The sequence below is a fragment of the Oncorhynchus keta genome, unplaced genomic scaffold, assembly GCF_023373465.1.
Source record: "Oncorhynchus keta strain PuntledgeMale-10-30-2019 unplaced genomic scaffold, Oket_V2 Un_scaffold_2576_pilon_pilon, whole genome shotgun sequence".
Lineage (NCBI taxonomy): Eukaryota > Metazoa > Chordata > Actinopteri > Salmoniformes > Salmonidae > Oncorhynchus > Oncorhynchus keta.
This window is the reverse complement of record NW_026290888.1, coordinates 229,958-246,070: the sequence shown is the minus strand read 5'-3', so window position 1 is coordinate 246,070 and position 16,113 is coordinate 229,958. Positions and strand designations below refer to the sequence as shown.

Sequence of the window (16,113 nt, the reverse complement as noted above, 5' to 3'; positions counted from 1 at the left end):
TATTATGGATCCCCATTAGTTCCTGCCAAGGCAGCAGCTACTCTTCCTGGGGTTTATTATGGATCCCCATTAGTTCCTGCCAAGGCAGCAGCTACTCTTCCTGGGGTTTATTATGGATCCCCATTAGTTCCTGCCAAGGCAGCAGCTACTCTTCCTGGGGTTTATTATAGATCCCCATTAGTTCCTGCCAAGGCAGCAGCTACTCTTCCTGGGTCCAGCAACATTTTTACCTGTTATTTAAATGTGATTCTACTGCTGCATCAGTTACCTGATGTGGAATAGAGTTCCATGTATTCATGGCTCTATGGAGCACTGTGCGCCTCCCATGGTCTGTTCTGGACTTGGGGGACTGTGAAGAAACCTCTGGTGGCATGTCTTGTGGGGTGGGTGTCTGAGCTGTGTGCCAGTAGTTTAAACAGACCTCTGGTGGCATGTCTTGTGTCTTAAACAGAGAGCTCGGTGCATTCAGCATGTCAATACCTCTTAGAAAAACAAGTAGTGATAAAGTCAACCTCTACTCTACTTTGAGCCAGGAGAGATTGACATGCATGTCATTCATATTCGCTCTCCATGTGCATCTCTGGGCCTGTCACTCTCCCTGGGCCTGTCACTCTCTCTGGGCCTGTCACTCTCTCTGGGCCTGTCACTCTGGACCTAGACTTGTCACCCTGGGCCTGTCACTCTGGACCTAGACTTGTCACCCTGGGCCTGTCACTCTGGACCTAGACCTGTCCTGCTGAGCCTGTCACTCTGGACCTAGACCTGTCCTATTGAGCCTGTCACTCTCCCTGGCCTGTCACTCTCCCTGGGCCTGTCACTCTCTCTGGGCCTGTCACTCTCTCTGGGCCTGTCACTCTCTCTGGGCCTGTCACTCTGGACCTAGACTTGTCCCGTTGAGCCTGTCACTCTGGACCTAGACTTGTCACCCTGGGCCTGTCACTCTGGACCTAGACCTGTCCCGTTGAGCCTGTCACTCTGGACCTAGACTTGTCCCGTTGAGCCTGTCACTCTGGACCTAGACTTGTCCCGTTGAGCCTGTCACTCTGGACCTAGACCTGTCCAGTTGAGCCTGTCACTCTGGACCTAGACCTGTCCAGTTGAGCCTGTCACTCTGGACCTAGACCTGTCCTGCTGAGCCTGTCACTCTGGACCTAGACCTGTCCAGTTGAGCATGTCACTCTGGACCTAGACTTGTCCAGTTGAGCCTGTCACTCTGGACCTAGACCTGTCCAGTTGAGCCTGTCACTCTGGACCTAGACTTGTCCCGTTGAGCCTGTCACTCTGGACCTAGACTTGTCCCGTTGAGCCTGTCACTCTGGACCTAGACTTGTCCCGTTGAGCCTGTCACTCTGGACCTAGACCTGTCCTGCTGAGCCTGTCACTCTGGACCTAGACCTGTCCTGCTGAGCCTGTCACTCTGGACCTAGACTTGTCCCGTTGAGCCTGTCACTCTGGACCTAGACCTGTCCTGCTGAGCCTGTCACTCTGGACCTAGACCTGTCCTGCTGAGCCTGTCACTCTGGACCTAGACCTGTCCTATTGAGCCTGTCACTCTGGACCTAGACCTGTCCTATTGAGCCTGTCACTCTGGACCTAGACCTGTCCTATTGAGCCTGTCCAATTCTCCCAGGAGTAGAACTTTACAACCACTAACTCTGGTCCTGTCACTCTGGTCCTGTCCCACTCTGGTCCGGTCCACCTCTCCCAGGAGTAGAACTTTACAACCACTAACTCTGGTCCTGTCCCACTCTGGTCCGGTCCACCTCTCCCAGGAGTAGAACTTTACAACCACTAACTCTGGTCCTGTCCCACTCTGGTCCTGTCCCACTCTGGTCCGGTCCACCTCTCTCAGGAGTAGAACTTTACAACCACTAACTCTGGTCCGGTCCCACTCTGGTCCGGTCCGGTCCACCTCTCCCAGGAGTAGAACTTTACAACCACTAACTCTGGTCCGGTCCCACTCTGGTCCTGTCCCACCTCTCCCAGGAGTAGAACTTTACAACCACTAACTCTGGTCCTGTCCCACTCTGGTCCTGTCCCACCTCCACCTCCCAGGAGTAGAACTTTACAACCACTAACTCTGGTCCGGTCCCACTCTGGTCCGGTCCGGTCCACTGGTCCCAGGTCCCACTAACTGGTCCAGTCCCACTCTGGTCCGGTCCACCTCTCCCAGGAGTAGAACTTTACAACCACTAACTCTGGTCCTGTCCCACTCTGGTCCGGTCCACCTCTCTCAGGAGTAGAACTTTACAACCACTCAGTCCAATAAGAAGAGAAACAGTTTAGGAAGATATTATTTTAAAACGGAAGCATTTTTGTGGAACAGTTCATTTTTTTACAGTTTAAACTAAAACCTAAACAGATCATTACTATTATGTATCAGTCCACAGTTCTTTATACATAGACCCTGTCAGTCGAACAGCAGGTTTACTACAACAGGGCTTCACTGAACAAACCCCCCTGGTCGAACAGCAGGTTGACAACAGGGCTTCACTGAACAAACCCCCCTGGTCGAACAGCAGGTTTACAACAGGGCTTCATTGAACAAACCCCCCCACACTCACATGCATCCCAAATGGCTTCCTGTAGTGAACTAGGTTTGACCAGGACCCATTGGGCTACCCCCCCAGTGTACCAATAGGACATGTTATACAGTCCACGGTTCCTCTGTGTAACAGGCAGTAAACCAGCCAGTCAGTCAGCTCTGTTCATAAATGGTCTTTAAACTGTACATCTTATTACAAACCATGTTACATACATATCGTCATGGACACACTAAGAGGTCAGCCCACTCCCGAACAGCTCCCTGTTCCCTATTATAGTGCACTACTTTAGCCACTATGTTTTAGGTGTTAATTAGGTGTTTGTTGTGTAATTTGTTAGATATTAGGTTCTGATGAGGTGGCTGACCCCTCTGGCCAGTAGTAGTGTTACCTAGGGAACAGGATGCCGTTTGAGCTGAACAATAAAAAGGGATATAGCATAGATATATGTTTTCTAGAATATGCAACAGAAAGTTGTTCAGGTAGAAATATGCTGTGTAGAAGAAACACGCCTCTCTGACAGACGTAGAATGAGGAACCGTGGTCGGCTCTATCCGTGACATTTCTAGCTGCTCACGTTTCACAACGTTTCACAACGTTCGGCGACTGAACGTGGCCCCCTGGTCAGGTGTTCAGCTGTAACCACGGTTACACCCTTAATTAAAAGTTCCGGAGGGAGGAGGGGGGGGTTGAAAAACGTGCTGCCGTGACTCCTCTCCACCCCGTTTCATTAACCCTACGGGCCAAATCAGCACCTGAGAATTGGTGACATCACTGACCCAGGAACAGATACTACCTCCCTATAATGGTTCAGGGTGACAGGGTAGATCACTGACCCAGGAACAGATACTACCTCCTCCCTATAATGGTTCAGGGTGACAGGGTAGATCACTGACCCAGGAACAGATACTACCTCCTATAATGGTTCAGGGTGACAGGGTAGATCACTGACCCAGGAACAGATACTACCTCCCTATAATGGTTCAGGGTGACAGGGTAGATCACTGACCCAGGAACAGATACTACCTCCTCCCTATAATGGTTCAGGGTGACAGGGTAGATCACTGACCCAGGAACAGATACTACCTCTCTATAATGGAGGGGGTGACAGGGGATCACACCCTGAAAAATAAATGGTCTTGGACTGACAGGGTAGATCACTGACCCAGGAAACACTTTACTAGGACATGGGGACAGGGTGATCACTGACCCAGCGTAATGGTTCAGGGTGACAGGGTAGATCACTGACAACAGGGTTCAGGGTGACAGGGTAGATCACTGACCCAGGAACAGAACTTCCCATAATGGTCTTAGGGTGACAGGGTAGATCCCCCCCCTCCCTCAGGTTCAGTCTCTGATTGGCTGACAGCCCAGGAACAGATGTTCCATCCATCCCTAGCATGGTTCAGGGGGACAGGGTTTCACTGACAGGAACAGATACTACCTCCCTATAATGGTTCAGGGTGACAGGGTAGATCACTGACCCAGGAACAGATACTACACACATAATGGTTCAGGGTGACAGGGTAGATCACACCCAGGAACAGATACACCTCACACACACACACACACACACACAGGAACAGACACTACACATACACACAGGGTACACACACACACAACACACACTACCTCCTCCCTATCTGGTCCAGTCCGGTGTTCAGTGACGTCAGCATCTTGACCTTAATGGTTCGTGACACGGTAGATCACGTCCCAGGCTCCGCCTCCGGTAGTTCTCAGGGTAGCTGTTGCTACCCAGGAACAGATGATAATGGTTCAGGGACAAAGAGGAGGAGGAACAGATACTCCTCCTTATCCATCTCCAGAACCCTCGGTTCTGACAGAGAGATCACTGAAGAAGAGTTATGGGGGTGACAGGGGATCTGGTCCTGTATCTCAGGTAGGAGGGTTCAGGGTGACAGGGGATCTGGTCCTGGAACAGATATCTCAGGTAGGAGGGTTCAGGGGAGGGGATCTGGTCCTGTATCTCAGAAGGTTCAGGGTTACAGGGGGACCCAGGAACTCTAGTCCTATAATGGAGGGGGTCTCAGGCAGGAGGTCTTGGAGTCACTAGGGAGGGGCTCTAGGACTGTATCTCAGGCAGGAGGAGTTCCCAGGGGAGGGGCCTGTCTCTGGTCCTGTATCTCAGGCAGGAGGAGTTAGGGGAGGGGCTCTAGTCCTGTATCTCAGGCAGGAGGAGTTAGGGGAGAACGGCTCTGGTCCTGTATCCAGTCAGGCAGGAGGAGTTGACCTTGGGAGGGCTCTAGTCCTGTATCTCAGGCTGTTGCTAGGAGGAGTTAGGGGAGGGGCTCTGGTCCTGTCCATCTCAGGGTCTGACAGGAGAGAGTTAAGAGTCATGGGGGGAGGGGCTCTGGTCCTGTATCTCAGGTAGGAGGAGTTAGGGGAGGGGCTCTGGTCCTGTATCTCAGGTAGGAGGAGTTAGGGGAGGGGCTCTGGTCCTGTATCTCAGGTAGGAGGAGTTAGGGGAGGGGCTCTGGTCCTGTATCTCAGGTAGGAGGAGTTAGGGGAGGGGCTCTGGTCCTGTATCTCAGGTAGGAGGAGTTAGGGGAGGGGCTCTGGTCCTGTATCTCAGGTAGGAGGAGTTAGGGGAGGGGCTCTGGTCCTGTATCTCAGGTAGGAGGAGTTAGGGGAGGGGCTCTGGTCCTGTGTGTGAGTGTATGTCTCCCAGTGTGTGAGTACCTGTGTGCAGCGTCTGGGTCAGCTCTGCGGTGAGAGCGTTTGGCCTTCAGAGGGGCGTGTCTCTCAGGAGGGGAGGGGTTAGGGGAGGGGCTCTGGTCTACACGGGGAGCATCTGGTCTCGTCCTGCACACACACACAGCGAGAGAGTTAGTGCAATAGCCTGACGCCACAGTCAACCTGCTAACTCTTGGTTGTCATGGTGACAGACATACTTCCTGAGGATGATGACGGCTCGTCTCTCCTTGATGTCCTGGGGGCGGATACAGTGGGTGATGTCATCAGCCGCGTAGCCACTGAGAGGAGAGAGAACACTATGACATCACACCTCTCCCTCTCACACTCTCTCTCTCTCTCTCTCCACCTCCCTCGCCTACCTGAGGACAGTAACACTTCCTCTCCTGACAGGAAGCTCCAGGACGGGCTCGGACACTCTGATTGGTTTAAACTGGAAGCGGCAGCCGAAGCAGAGGGCCGAGTCTGAGAAGAAGGACACGGATACGATTGGCCGGGCGAAGATGTGGAGCGGGTCGACATGTGACACGATGCAGCCGCCTGGTTGGTAGTCGTTGATCACCGCCGAGTTCACAAAACCTACAGGACAAAAAACAACATCAACAACAGGCTTTTCCTGGAGACAGGAAGTGGGCTGGAGACAGGAAGTGGGCTGGAGACAGGAAGTGGGCTGGAGACAGGAAGTGGGCTGGAGACAGGAAGTGGGCTAGAGCACGTTATGGTACAATCTGAGACAGGAAGTGGGCTAGAGCACGTTAAGGTACAATCTGAGACAGGAAGTGGGCTGGAGCACAGTTAAGGTAAAAATCTGAGACAGGAAGTGTGCTGGAGCACGTTAAGGTACAATCTGAGACAGGAAGTGGGCTGGAGCACAGTTAAGGTAAAAATCTGAGACAGGAAGTGGGCTGGAGCACAGTTAAGGTAGAAATCTGAGACAGGAAGTGTGCTGGAGCACGTTAAGGTACAATCTGAGACAGGAAGTGGGCTGGAGCACAGTTAAGGTAAAAATCTGAGACAGGAAGTGTGCTGGAGCACAGTTAAGGTCAAATCTGAGACAGGAAGTGGGCTGGAGCACGTTCAGGTACAATCTGAGACAGGAAGTGGGCTGGAGCACAGTTAAGGTCAAATCTGAGACAGGAAGTGGGCTGGAGCACGTTAAGGTACAATCTGAGACAGGAAGTGGGCTGGAGCACAGTTAAGGTAAAAATCTGAGACAGGAAGTGTGCTGGAGCACACTTAAGGTCAAATCTGAGACAGGAAGTGGGCTGGAGCACAGTTAAGGTCAAATCTGAGACAGGAAGTGGGCTGGGGTAACGAGCAGGATGTTAGAGGTTAAAAGTTATTACCTTCAGGTAGAGGAGTTTAGAGACAGACCAGTTTAGTGATGACAGAGAGAGGTGAACCCAGGTCGGGATGTCGGGGTTTACCTCTCCTTTAGGGTACAATCTCTCTGACTTCAGGTTCCGTAGCGGTGCCCGATCTACGGTGTGTTCCGGTAAAGCCCCCGCTTCTCCGTTAGCAACCACCTCATTTATCTTGCCCTCAATGACATCACAGTCCTCTTTAGAGAAGACTTCTCTAGCTGGGCCCCGTATGTATAGCCCTGGAAGACGAGACGAGGTGAGAGAGAGAGGAAGAGAGGGGTTTAGAGACAGAGAGAGGGAGGAAGAGAGGGGTTTAGAGACAGAGAGAGGGAGGAAGAGAGGGGTTTAGACAGAGAGAGGGAGGAAGAGAGGGGCTTAGAGACAGAGAGGGATGGAGGAAGAGGGGTTTAGAGACAGAGAGAGGGAGGAAGAGAGGGGTTTAGAGACAGAGAGAGGGAGGGAGAGAGGGGTTTAGAGACAGAGAGAGGGAGGAAGAGGGGTTTAGACAGAGAGGGAGGGAGAGAGGGTTTAGAGACAGAAAGAGGGAGGAGGAGAGGAGTTTAGAGACAGAGAGAGGGAGGAAGAGAGGGGTTTAGAGACAGAGAGAGGAAGAGAGGGGTTTAGAGACAGAGCAAAAGAGAGATGAGGAGAGGAAGATGGGGGGGTAGAGACTGAGAGAGGAACAACAGGTGCGTGACTTCACCTCTCCAAAGAAATATTTGTTCCGTAGCGGTGCCCGATCTACGGTGTGTTCCCGGTAAAGCCCCGCTTCTCCGTTAGCAACCACCTCATTTATCTTGCCCTCAATGACATCACAGTCCTCTTTAGAGAAGACCTCTACCTGAACAATGCCACTCTGGACACGCCTCGCCTCCTGGAGGGAGATGGAGAGAGAGAGAGAGAGGGCGAGAGAGAGATGGAGGGAGTGTGAGATGGAGGGGGAGAGAGATGGAGAGAGAGATGGAGGGAGGGCGAGAGAGATGGAGGGGATGGAGAGAGATGAGGAGAGATAGAGATGGAGGGGGAGAGAGATGGAGAGAGATGGAGGGAGGGGGGAGATGGAGGGAGAGAGAGATGAGAGAGATGGAGGAGATATGGAGAGATGGAGAGAGATGGAGAGAGAGAGAGATGGAGGGGAGAGAGATGGAGGGGAGAGAGAGATGGAGAGAGATGGAGGGGGAGAGAGAGAGGGAGAGAGGAGGGGAGAGAGAGATGGAGGGAGAGAGATGGAGGGAGAGAGAGATGGAGGGGGAGAGAGATGGAGGGGAGAGAGATGGAGGGAGAGAGAGAGAGATGGAGGGGAGAGAGATGGAGGGGAGAGAGAGATGGAGGGAGAGAGATGGAGGGAGAGAGAGATGGAGGGGGAGAGAGATGGAGGAGAGAGGAGATGGAGGGAGAGAGAGAGAGGAGGAGAGAGAGATGGAGGAGAGAGGGGGAGAGATGGAAGGAGATGGAGATGGAGAGAGGGGGAGAGAGATGGAGGGAGAGAGAGATGGAGAGAGAGAGATGGAGAGAGAGAGATGGAGGGAAAGAGATGGAGAGATGGAGAGAGAGATGGAGGGGGAGAGAGATGGAGAGAGAGAGAGAAGAAAGTGGGGGAAAAGACAGAAATATTGATTCATACTTTGAATTGGATTCATCTCAGAGAAGTTCAGTGTCAACAGCAGGTCATCATCATACCTGCTCACGGGACTCCACAGGCTCGACCTCATCCTCGGAGGAATCTCGGTGCTTCCGCTTCCGGCCGTTCCCGTTACTACTACCTCCGTCGGTAACTTTAACTTTCCTATTTTTGTAACTGTCGTCCTTATCGGTAACTCTGTTTTTGTAATTGTCCCGGTGAGGAGTCATGGACGTCAGCTTTTCCCGCAGGTCGGAGAAACCACTGGCTGACATGTTTTATTTGATATATATATATAATATATAAATATAAAATGTAGGAGTTGGTTGTAATTATAGTTATTTCACTTCCATAATTGTCCGTCTGTAGACGCGGGGACCGGGAGGCTCCCGGTGACCGTCCTCACGGTAGTTATATGTTGTGATGTGGCGAACAACTTTAGCTCACTTAAAACGGGTTGTTTTCCCAACAAAATAAAACAAGTCGACGATTCAAAGTAGTAAATGTATACTAATTTTTACGAGTTAAATGACACGGAATGAATCTGCGTCTATTAGTTTCGTCGTTGCGTTATTCCTGTCCTGTTATTTTGACTATTTTCGTGTGAATACAGGCTAGATAGTTAGCATGGCTAACTGGTTAGCAACCAGGTTCAGCAACAACCGGAAGTACCAAAACGGTATTTCAAGTGACGAGGCAAAATCGGTTAAAAAATTATTTATTTTTTAAAAATAATATTCTTACGGTCTTGTCTTGTCCATATGATTTTTAACGGAGGCTTTTTATTTATTTTTTAAATCGTTATTATATAAGTAAAACTCGTTAAAAAAAAAAAACATTATTTTTTTTAAAACAACAGCTCTAGTTATGAGCACCACGCATTTCTCATTCCTCTGAGACCCGGGAGGGTTGAACCAACTACAGACTCGGGGACTTTCTTCCTGGCGGATCGCGTCCAACTGTTAGGTGTGTTTATATACAGCGCCACCTACCGGACTGGAGTGAGAGGGCAGTTCAGTTTATTTTTTATTTTTTTTATTTCACCTTTTATTTAACCAGAACAAGTTCTCATTTACAACTGCGACCCTGACCACGATAAAGCAAAGCAGTTCGACACATATATAACAACATGGAGTAAAACAAAACATACAGTCAATAATACAGTAGAAAAATAAGTCTATATACAATGTGAGCAAATGAGGTGAGATAAGGGAGGTGAAGGCAAAAAAGATCTACATTCAATTCTCTTCATTATTCTTGTTCCTCTGGGAAATAAATTAAATAGAGCCCCTTGACATCACCGTCTACACTCATTTTTAAAAGGCCACTTACCCCCCTCGACACACTAACTCATCTGAAGTCAACATTTCATATACCCCATTCCCACACACTTTGACCCCTGTCTGCTCGTTTCACCATGCCAACTGTCTGATAGGACAGGACCCCCCCCTCGACACACTAACTCTTCTGAAGTCAACATTTCATATACCCCATTCCCACACACTTTGACCCCTGTCTGCTCGTTCCACCATGCCAACGGTTTGATAGGACGGACCCCCCTCGACACACTAACTCTTCTGAAGTCAACATTTCATATACCCCATTCCCACACACTTTGACCCCTGTCTGCTCGTTTTACCATGCCAACGGTCTGGTAGGACGGACCCCCCCCTCGACACACTAACTCTTCTGAAGTCAACATTTCATATACCCCATTCCCACACACTTTGACCCCTGTCTGCTCGTTTCACCATGCCAATGGTCTGATAGGACGGACCCCCCGACACACTAACTCTTCTGAAGTCAACATTTCATATACCCCATTCCCACACACTTTGACCCCTGTCTGCTCGTTTTACCATGCCAACTGTCTGATAGGACGGGACCCCCCCCAGTACATGTCATATACCCCAAAATACATCTCTGCAGTTGCCACCACAGCATCTATTTGTTCCTGTTGTTTTTACAATATGTTTATGTGGGACAGTTTTATAACCATTGTTATGAATGCTAAGATCTGTCTCAGCCTCCAGTATTTATGCTGCAGTAGTTTATGTGGGACAGTTTTATAACCATTGTTATGAATGCTAAGATCTGTCTCAGCCTCCAGTATTTATGCTGCAGTAGTTTATGTGGTACAGTTTTATAGCCATTGTTATGAATGCTAAGATCTGTCTCAGCCTCCAGTATTTATGCTGCAGTAGTTTATGTGGGACAGTTTTATAGCCATTGTTATGAATGCTAAGATCTGTCTCAGCCTCCAGTATTTATGCTGCAGTAGTTTATGTGGGACAGTTTTATAGCCATTGTTATGAATGCTAAGATCTGTCTCAGCCTCCAGTATTTATGCTGCAGTAGTTTATGTGGGACAGTTTTATAACCATTGTTATGAATGCTAAATAACCTTTACTGAAGTATAAATCACGTGGCCTCCCTAAATGCGCTGGAACAAATTTATGCTGCAGTAGTTTATGATCCCCCTCGGGACCCAGTTTTTCATGCCTCAGCATACCACCTTCTGTTGACTCTGAATTTTAAAACCTAACCGGAGACTTTCTGAGCCCCAGAAACATCACAGCCTGTCTTCCCTAAATGCGCTGGAACAAATTCTACTACTCTCTCTCCTGGTCTTCTAGGCATCCCCTGCCCCTCTGACCCATCCTCCTCGACTTTCTTCACTGCCTCAGCATACAACACCTTCTGCACGACTCTGACTCTGGACATTTTAACCTTTAACCTCTCTCACACCGGAGACTTTCTGAGCCCCAGAAACATCACAGCCTGTCTTCCCTCATCTCTCTCCTGGTCTTCTAGAGCATCAACAGCCTGTCTTCCCTCATCTCTCTCCTGGTCTTCTAGAGCATCAACAGCCTGTCTTCCCTCCTCTCTCTCCTGGTCTTCTAGAGCATCTTCCCTCCTCTCTCTCCTGGTCTTCTAGAGCATCAACAGCCTGTCTTCCCTCCTCTCTCTCCATCAACAGCCTGTCTTCCTCCTCTCTCCTGGTCTTCTAGAGCATCAACAGCCTGTCTTCCCTCCTCTCTCTCATGGTCTTCTAGTCTTCTAGCATCAACAGCCTGTCTTCCCTCCTCTCTCTCCTGGTCTTCTAGAGCATCAACAGCCTGTCTTCCTCCTCTCTCTCCTGGTCTTCTAGAGCATCAACAGCCTGTCTTCCCTCCTCTCTCTCCTGGTCTTCTAGAGCATCAACAGCCTGTCTTCCCTCCTCTCTCTCCTGGTCTTCTAGAGCATCAACAGCCTGTCTTCCTACCAACAGCCTGTCTTCTCTCCTGGTCTTCTAGAGCTCTCTCTCCTGGTCTTCTAGAGCCTCTCTCTCCTGGTCTTCTAGAGCATCAACAGCCTGTCTTCCCTCCTCTCTCTCCTGGTCTTCTAGAGCATCAACAGCCTGTCTTCCCTCCTCTCTCTCCTGGTCTTCTAGAGCATCAACAGCCTGTCTTCCTCCTCTCTCTCCTGGTCTTCTAGAGCATCAACAGCCTGTCTTCCTCCTCTCTCTCCTGGTCTTCTAGAGCATCAACAGCCTGTCTTCCCTCCTCTCTCTCCTGGTCTTCTAGAGCATCAACAGCCGGTCTTCCCTCCTCTCTCTCCTGGTCTTCTAGAGCATCAACAGCCTGTCTTCCCTCCTCTCTCTCCTGGTCTTCTAGAGCATCAACAGCCTGTCTTCCCTCCTCTCTCTCCTGGTCTTCTAGAGCATCAACAGCCGGTCTTCCCTCCTCTCTGGTCTTCTAGAGCATCAACAGCCTGTCTTCTCTCCTGGTCTTCTAGAGCATCAACAGCCGGTCTTCCCTCCTCTCTCTCCTGGTCTTCTAGAGCATCAACAGCCGGTCTTCCCTCCTCTCTCTCCTGGTCTTCTAGAGCATCAACAGCCGGTCTTCCCTCCTCTCTCTCCTGGTCTTCTAGAGCATCAACAGCCTGTCTTGCTCCTCTCTCCATCTCTGATCCAGGACCCAGTAAAGGTTGCATCTCCATCATTTCAACTCTGTTACTCCCAGACTGATCTGTTGAAATAAAATATAGCAACATTAACAACAACAAAAACAACAACATTAATAACCTGACCAGTAATTACACATTAGACTCATAAAGCCTGAGGTCTTCTCTCCCTGAGGACAACAACATTAATAACCTGACCAGTAATTACACATTAGACTCATAAAGCCTGAGGTCTACTCTACCTGAGGACAACAACATTAATAACCTGACCAGTAATTACACATTAGACTCATAAAGCCTGAGGTCTTCTCTCCTGAGGACAACAACATTAATAACCTGACCAGTAATTACACATTAGACTCATAAAGGCTGAGGTCTTCTCTCCCTGAGGACAACAACATTAATAACCTGACCAGTAATTACACATTAGACTCATAAAGCCTGAGGTCTTCTCTCCCTGAGGACAACAACATTAATAACCTGACCAGTAATTACACATTAGACTCATAAAGCCTGAGGTCTTCTCTCCCTGAGGACAACAACATTAATAACCTGACCAGTAATTACACATTAGACTCATAAAGCCTGAGGTCTACTCTACCTGAGGACAACAACATTAATAACCTGACCAGTAATTACACATTAGACTCATAAAGGCTGAGGTCTTCTCTCCCTGAGGACAACAACATTAATAACCTGACCAGTAATTACACATTAGACTCATAAAGCCTGAGGTCTTCTCTCCCTGAGGACAACAACATTAATAACCTGACCAGTAATTACACATTAGACTCATAAAGCCTGAGGTCTTCTCTACCTGAGGACAACAACATTAATAACCTGACCAGTAATTACACATTAGACTCATAAAGCCTGAGGTCTTCTCTCCCTGAGGACAACAACATTAATAACCTGACCAGTAATTACACATTAGACCTGACCAGTAATTACACATTAGACTCATAAAGCCTGAGGTCTTATATATAATAATTTAAATCATTCTGTGTGGCAAACAACATATTTCTTGAGGTGGGTGACATCAACTGGTAATATTTTCCCGTCTCGGGGAGTTGTTGATATGTGACATTACTGTATGTTACAGGAATGAGGGACGGAGAGACAGACAGGCAGAGACAGACAGAGACAGACAGTCAGAGACAGACAGGCAGAGACAGACAGAGACAGACAGTCAGAGACAGACAGACAGACAGACAGGCAGGCAGGCAGGCAGGCAGGCAGTAAGGAAGACAGGCAGGCAGGCAGGCAGGCAGTAAGGAAGACAGGCAGGCAGTAAGGAAGACAGGCAGGCAGGCAGTAAGGAAGACAGACAGACAGAGACAGACAGGCAGGCAGGCAGTAAGGAAGACAGACAGAAAGACAGGCAGGCAGTAAGGAAGACAGACAGGCAGGCAGGCAGTAAGGAAGACAGGCAGACAGTAAGGAAGACAGGCAGGCAGGCAGTAAGGAAGACAGACAGGCAGTAAGGAAGACAGGCAGGCAGTAAGGAAGACAGGCAGGCAGGCAGTAAGGAAGACAGACAGGCAGGCAGGCAGTAAGGAAGACAGACAGGCAGGCAGGCAGTAAGGAAGACAGGCAGGCAGGCAGTAAGGAAGACAGGCAGGCAGTAAGGAAGACAGGCAGGCAGGCAGTAAGGAAGACAGACAGGCAGGCAGTAAGGAAGACAGACAGGCAGGCAGGCAGTAAGGAAGACAGGCAGGCAGGCAGTAAGGAAGACAGGCAGGCAGGCAGTAAGGAAGACAGGCAGGCAGGCAGTAAGGAAGACAGGCAGACAGTAAGGAAGACAGGCAGGCAGGCAGTAAGGAAGACAGACAGGCAGGCAGTAAGGAAGACAGGCAGGCAGTAAGGAAGACAGGCAGGCAGTAAGGAAAGACAGGCAGACAGTAAGGAAGACAGGGCAGGCAGTAAGGAAGACAGACAGGCAGGCAGTAAGGAAGACAGGCAGGCAGTAAGGAAGACAGACAGGCAGGCAGTAAGGAAGACAGACAGGCAGGCAGTAAGGAAGACAGACAGGCAGGCAGTAAGGAAGACAGGCAGGCAGTAAGGAAGACAGGCAGGCAGGCAGTAAGGAAGACAGGCAGGCAGGCAGTAAGGAAGACAGGCAGGCAGGCAGTAAGGAAGACAGGCAGGCAGTAAAGGAAGACAGACAGGCAGGCAGTAAGGAAGACAGGCAGGCAGGCAGGCAGGCAGTAAGGAAGACAGGCAGGCAGGCAGGCAGGCAGTAAGGAAGACAGGCAGGCAGTAAGGAAGACAGGCAGGCAGTAAGGAAGACAGGCAGGCAGTAAGGAAGACAGGCAGAAACTTACCAGGTGGATCATCATCAACAACATCTGTTTTTGGAGATATACCTAAAAAGACCAGAGTAAGTTAGAGAATACCAAGATCTCCAACTAAATCTGTTTCCTCTCTAAATTAATAACACCTTGGATTGAACCAGTGAATATAATGATAATAATGAATGGATTTTATCACATCGGCTCAAACCTGGTTTTAGCTGCTCAACCAGTAAAGACCGTAGTTTGTAGAAACGCTGAACTGAATTTGAAAACTATGACAACATAAAACAATATTTTTTTGGAGATATACCCAGTGATACTGTATATATACTGTATATATAATAATATATTATTATTATTATTATTATTATTATATATGACCAACATAGGTAGACTTACCCAGTTCTTCACCCAGTAGATTTATGACTCGATCAGGTTCTGCTTTCAGCATGTCTCGGACTAAATCAGGTTCTTCTCTCATCAGACTCTTGTATAAAAAGCAGATTTCACCTTTTCCCCGCCTGAATCTACGGCCGTGAACAGAACCCTCATCTTCTCCACGCTGGTCCCAGCAGCACAGATATCAGAGTAATCCTGTTGTTGGATCAGGGGCCTCAGGGCGTCTGCTAATGGCATCACCTTGGTAACATTGGTAACCTTGGTAACATTGGTAACCTTGGTAACATTGGTAACATTGGTAACCTTGGTAACATTGGTAACCTTGGTAACATTGGTAACCTTGGTAACATTGGTAACCTTGGTAACATTGGCAACGAGCTTCGGCCTGCGCGCATCCACAAACCCGACAACTGGTTAGAAAAGAGAAGAATGTATTACATTTGGACCGAAACAAGGAGATTTATGTCTCTGTATTTTCAGAAAATAAATTCTCCAAATGTTGCTACCTACGATGTATCATTTTAATGTCAAATAAATTATTAACTCTGCAGGAATTAATCTTAAGGTTATAGACCCACAGTTCATATTATATGAGAGGTTATAGACCTACAGTTCATATTATATTACAGTTCATAGGCTATATGAGAGGTTATAGACCTACAGTTCATATTATATGAGAGGTTATAGAGCTACAGTTCATATTATATGAGGTTATAGACTACAGTTCATATTATATGAGAGGTTATAGACCTACAGTTCATATTATATGAGAGGTTATAGATATGAGAGCTACAGCTATATGAGAGGTTATAGACCTACAGTTCATATTATATGAGAGGTTATAGAGCTACAGTTCATATTATATGAGGTTATAGCTATATGAGAGGTTATAGACCTACAGTTCATATTATATGAGAGGTTATAGACCTACAGTTCATATTATATGAGAGGTTATAGACCTACAGTTCATATTATATGAGAGGTTATAGACCTACAGTTCATATTATATGAGAGGTTATAGAGCTACAGTTCATATTATATGAGAGGTTATAGACCTACAGTTCATATTATATGAGAGGTTATAGACCTACAGTTCATATTATATGAGAGGTTATAGACCTACAGTTCATATTATATGAGAGGTTATAGACCTACAGTTCATATTATATGAGGCTATATGAGAGGTTATAGACCTACAGTTCATATTATATGAGAGGTTATAGACCTACAGTTCA

At 48.4% G+C, this 16,113-nt stretch overlaps 2 protein-coding genes and 2 long non-coding RNA genes across 7 annotated transcripts; 1 reads left to right on the top strand and 3 right to left on the bottom strand.

Annotated features, from left to right (window-relative positions):
• Positions 1–1,668: 1,668 nt before the first annotated feature.
• LOC127928264 (uncharacterized) lies at positions 1,669–4,079 on the bottom strand. Of its 3 annotated transcripts, none has more exons than XR_008131115.1 (6): positions 3,988–4,079; positions 3,513–3,629; positions 2,165–3,459; positions 1,913–1,977; positions 1,764–1,843; positions 1,669–1,683 (listed from the first exon to the last, which is right to left on the bottom strand). It is a non-coding gene; the product is annotated as an uncharacterized LOC127928264 (long non-coding RNA). The 3 variants fall into 3 exon arrangements; XR_008131116.1 differs by having other exon boundaries at positions 3,985–4,045; XR_008131117.1 differs by having other exon boundaries at positions 2,165–3,569; positions 3,988–4,078.
• Positions 4,080–4,909: 830 nt separating this feature from the next.
• alkbh5 (alkB homolog 5, RNA demethylase) lies at positions 4,910–8,965 on the bottom strand. Its single transcript, XM_052515435.1, has 7 exons — positions 8,300–8,965; positions 7,323–7,493; positions 6,811–6,858; positions 6,626–6,703; positions 5,618–5,865; positions 5,456–5,536; positions 4,910–5,366 (listed from the first exon to the last, which is right to left on the bottom strand). Exons 1-7 carry the CDS (start codon positions 8,513–8,515, stop codon positions 5,174–5,176), a joined length of 1,035 nt encoding a protein of 344 aa, XP_052371395.1. The 5' UTR covers positions 8,516–8,965; the 3' UTR covers positions 4,910–5,173.
• A 2,980-nt stretch (positions 8,966–11,945) lies between these two features.
• Positions 11,946–15,098, bottom strand: LOC127928279 (uncharacterized). The gene is made up of 3 exons (XM_052515438.1): positions 14,879–15,098; positions 14,510–14,551; positions 11,946–12,250 (listed from the first exon to the last, which is right to left on the bottom strand). Exons 1-3 carry the CDS (start codon positions 14,958–14,960, stop codon positions 11,946–11,948), a joined length of 429 nt encoding a protein of 142 aa, XP_052371398.1. The 5' UTR covers positions 14,961–15,098.
• LOC127928267 (uncharacterized) lies at positions 12,291–13,121 on the top strand. Of its 2 annotated transcripts, none has more exons than XR_008131119.1 (4): positions 12,291–12,416; positions 12,560–12,775; positions 12,848–12,991; positions 13,064–13,121. It is a non-coding gene; the product is annotated as an uncharacterized LOC127928267 (long non-coding RNA). The 2 variants fall into 2 exon arrangements; XR_008131120.1 differs by lacking the exon at positions 12,291–12,416 and adding an exon at positions 12,435–12,488.
• Positions 15,099–16,113: the final 1,015 nt, after the last annotated feature.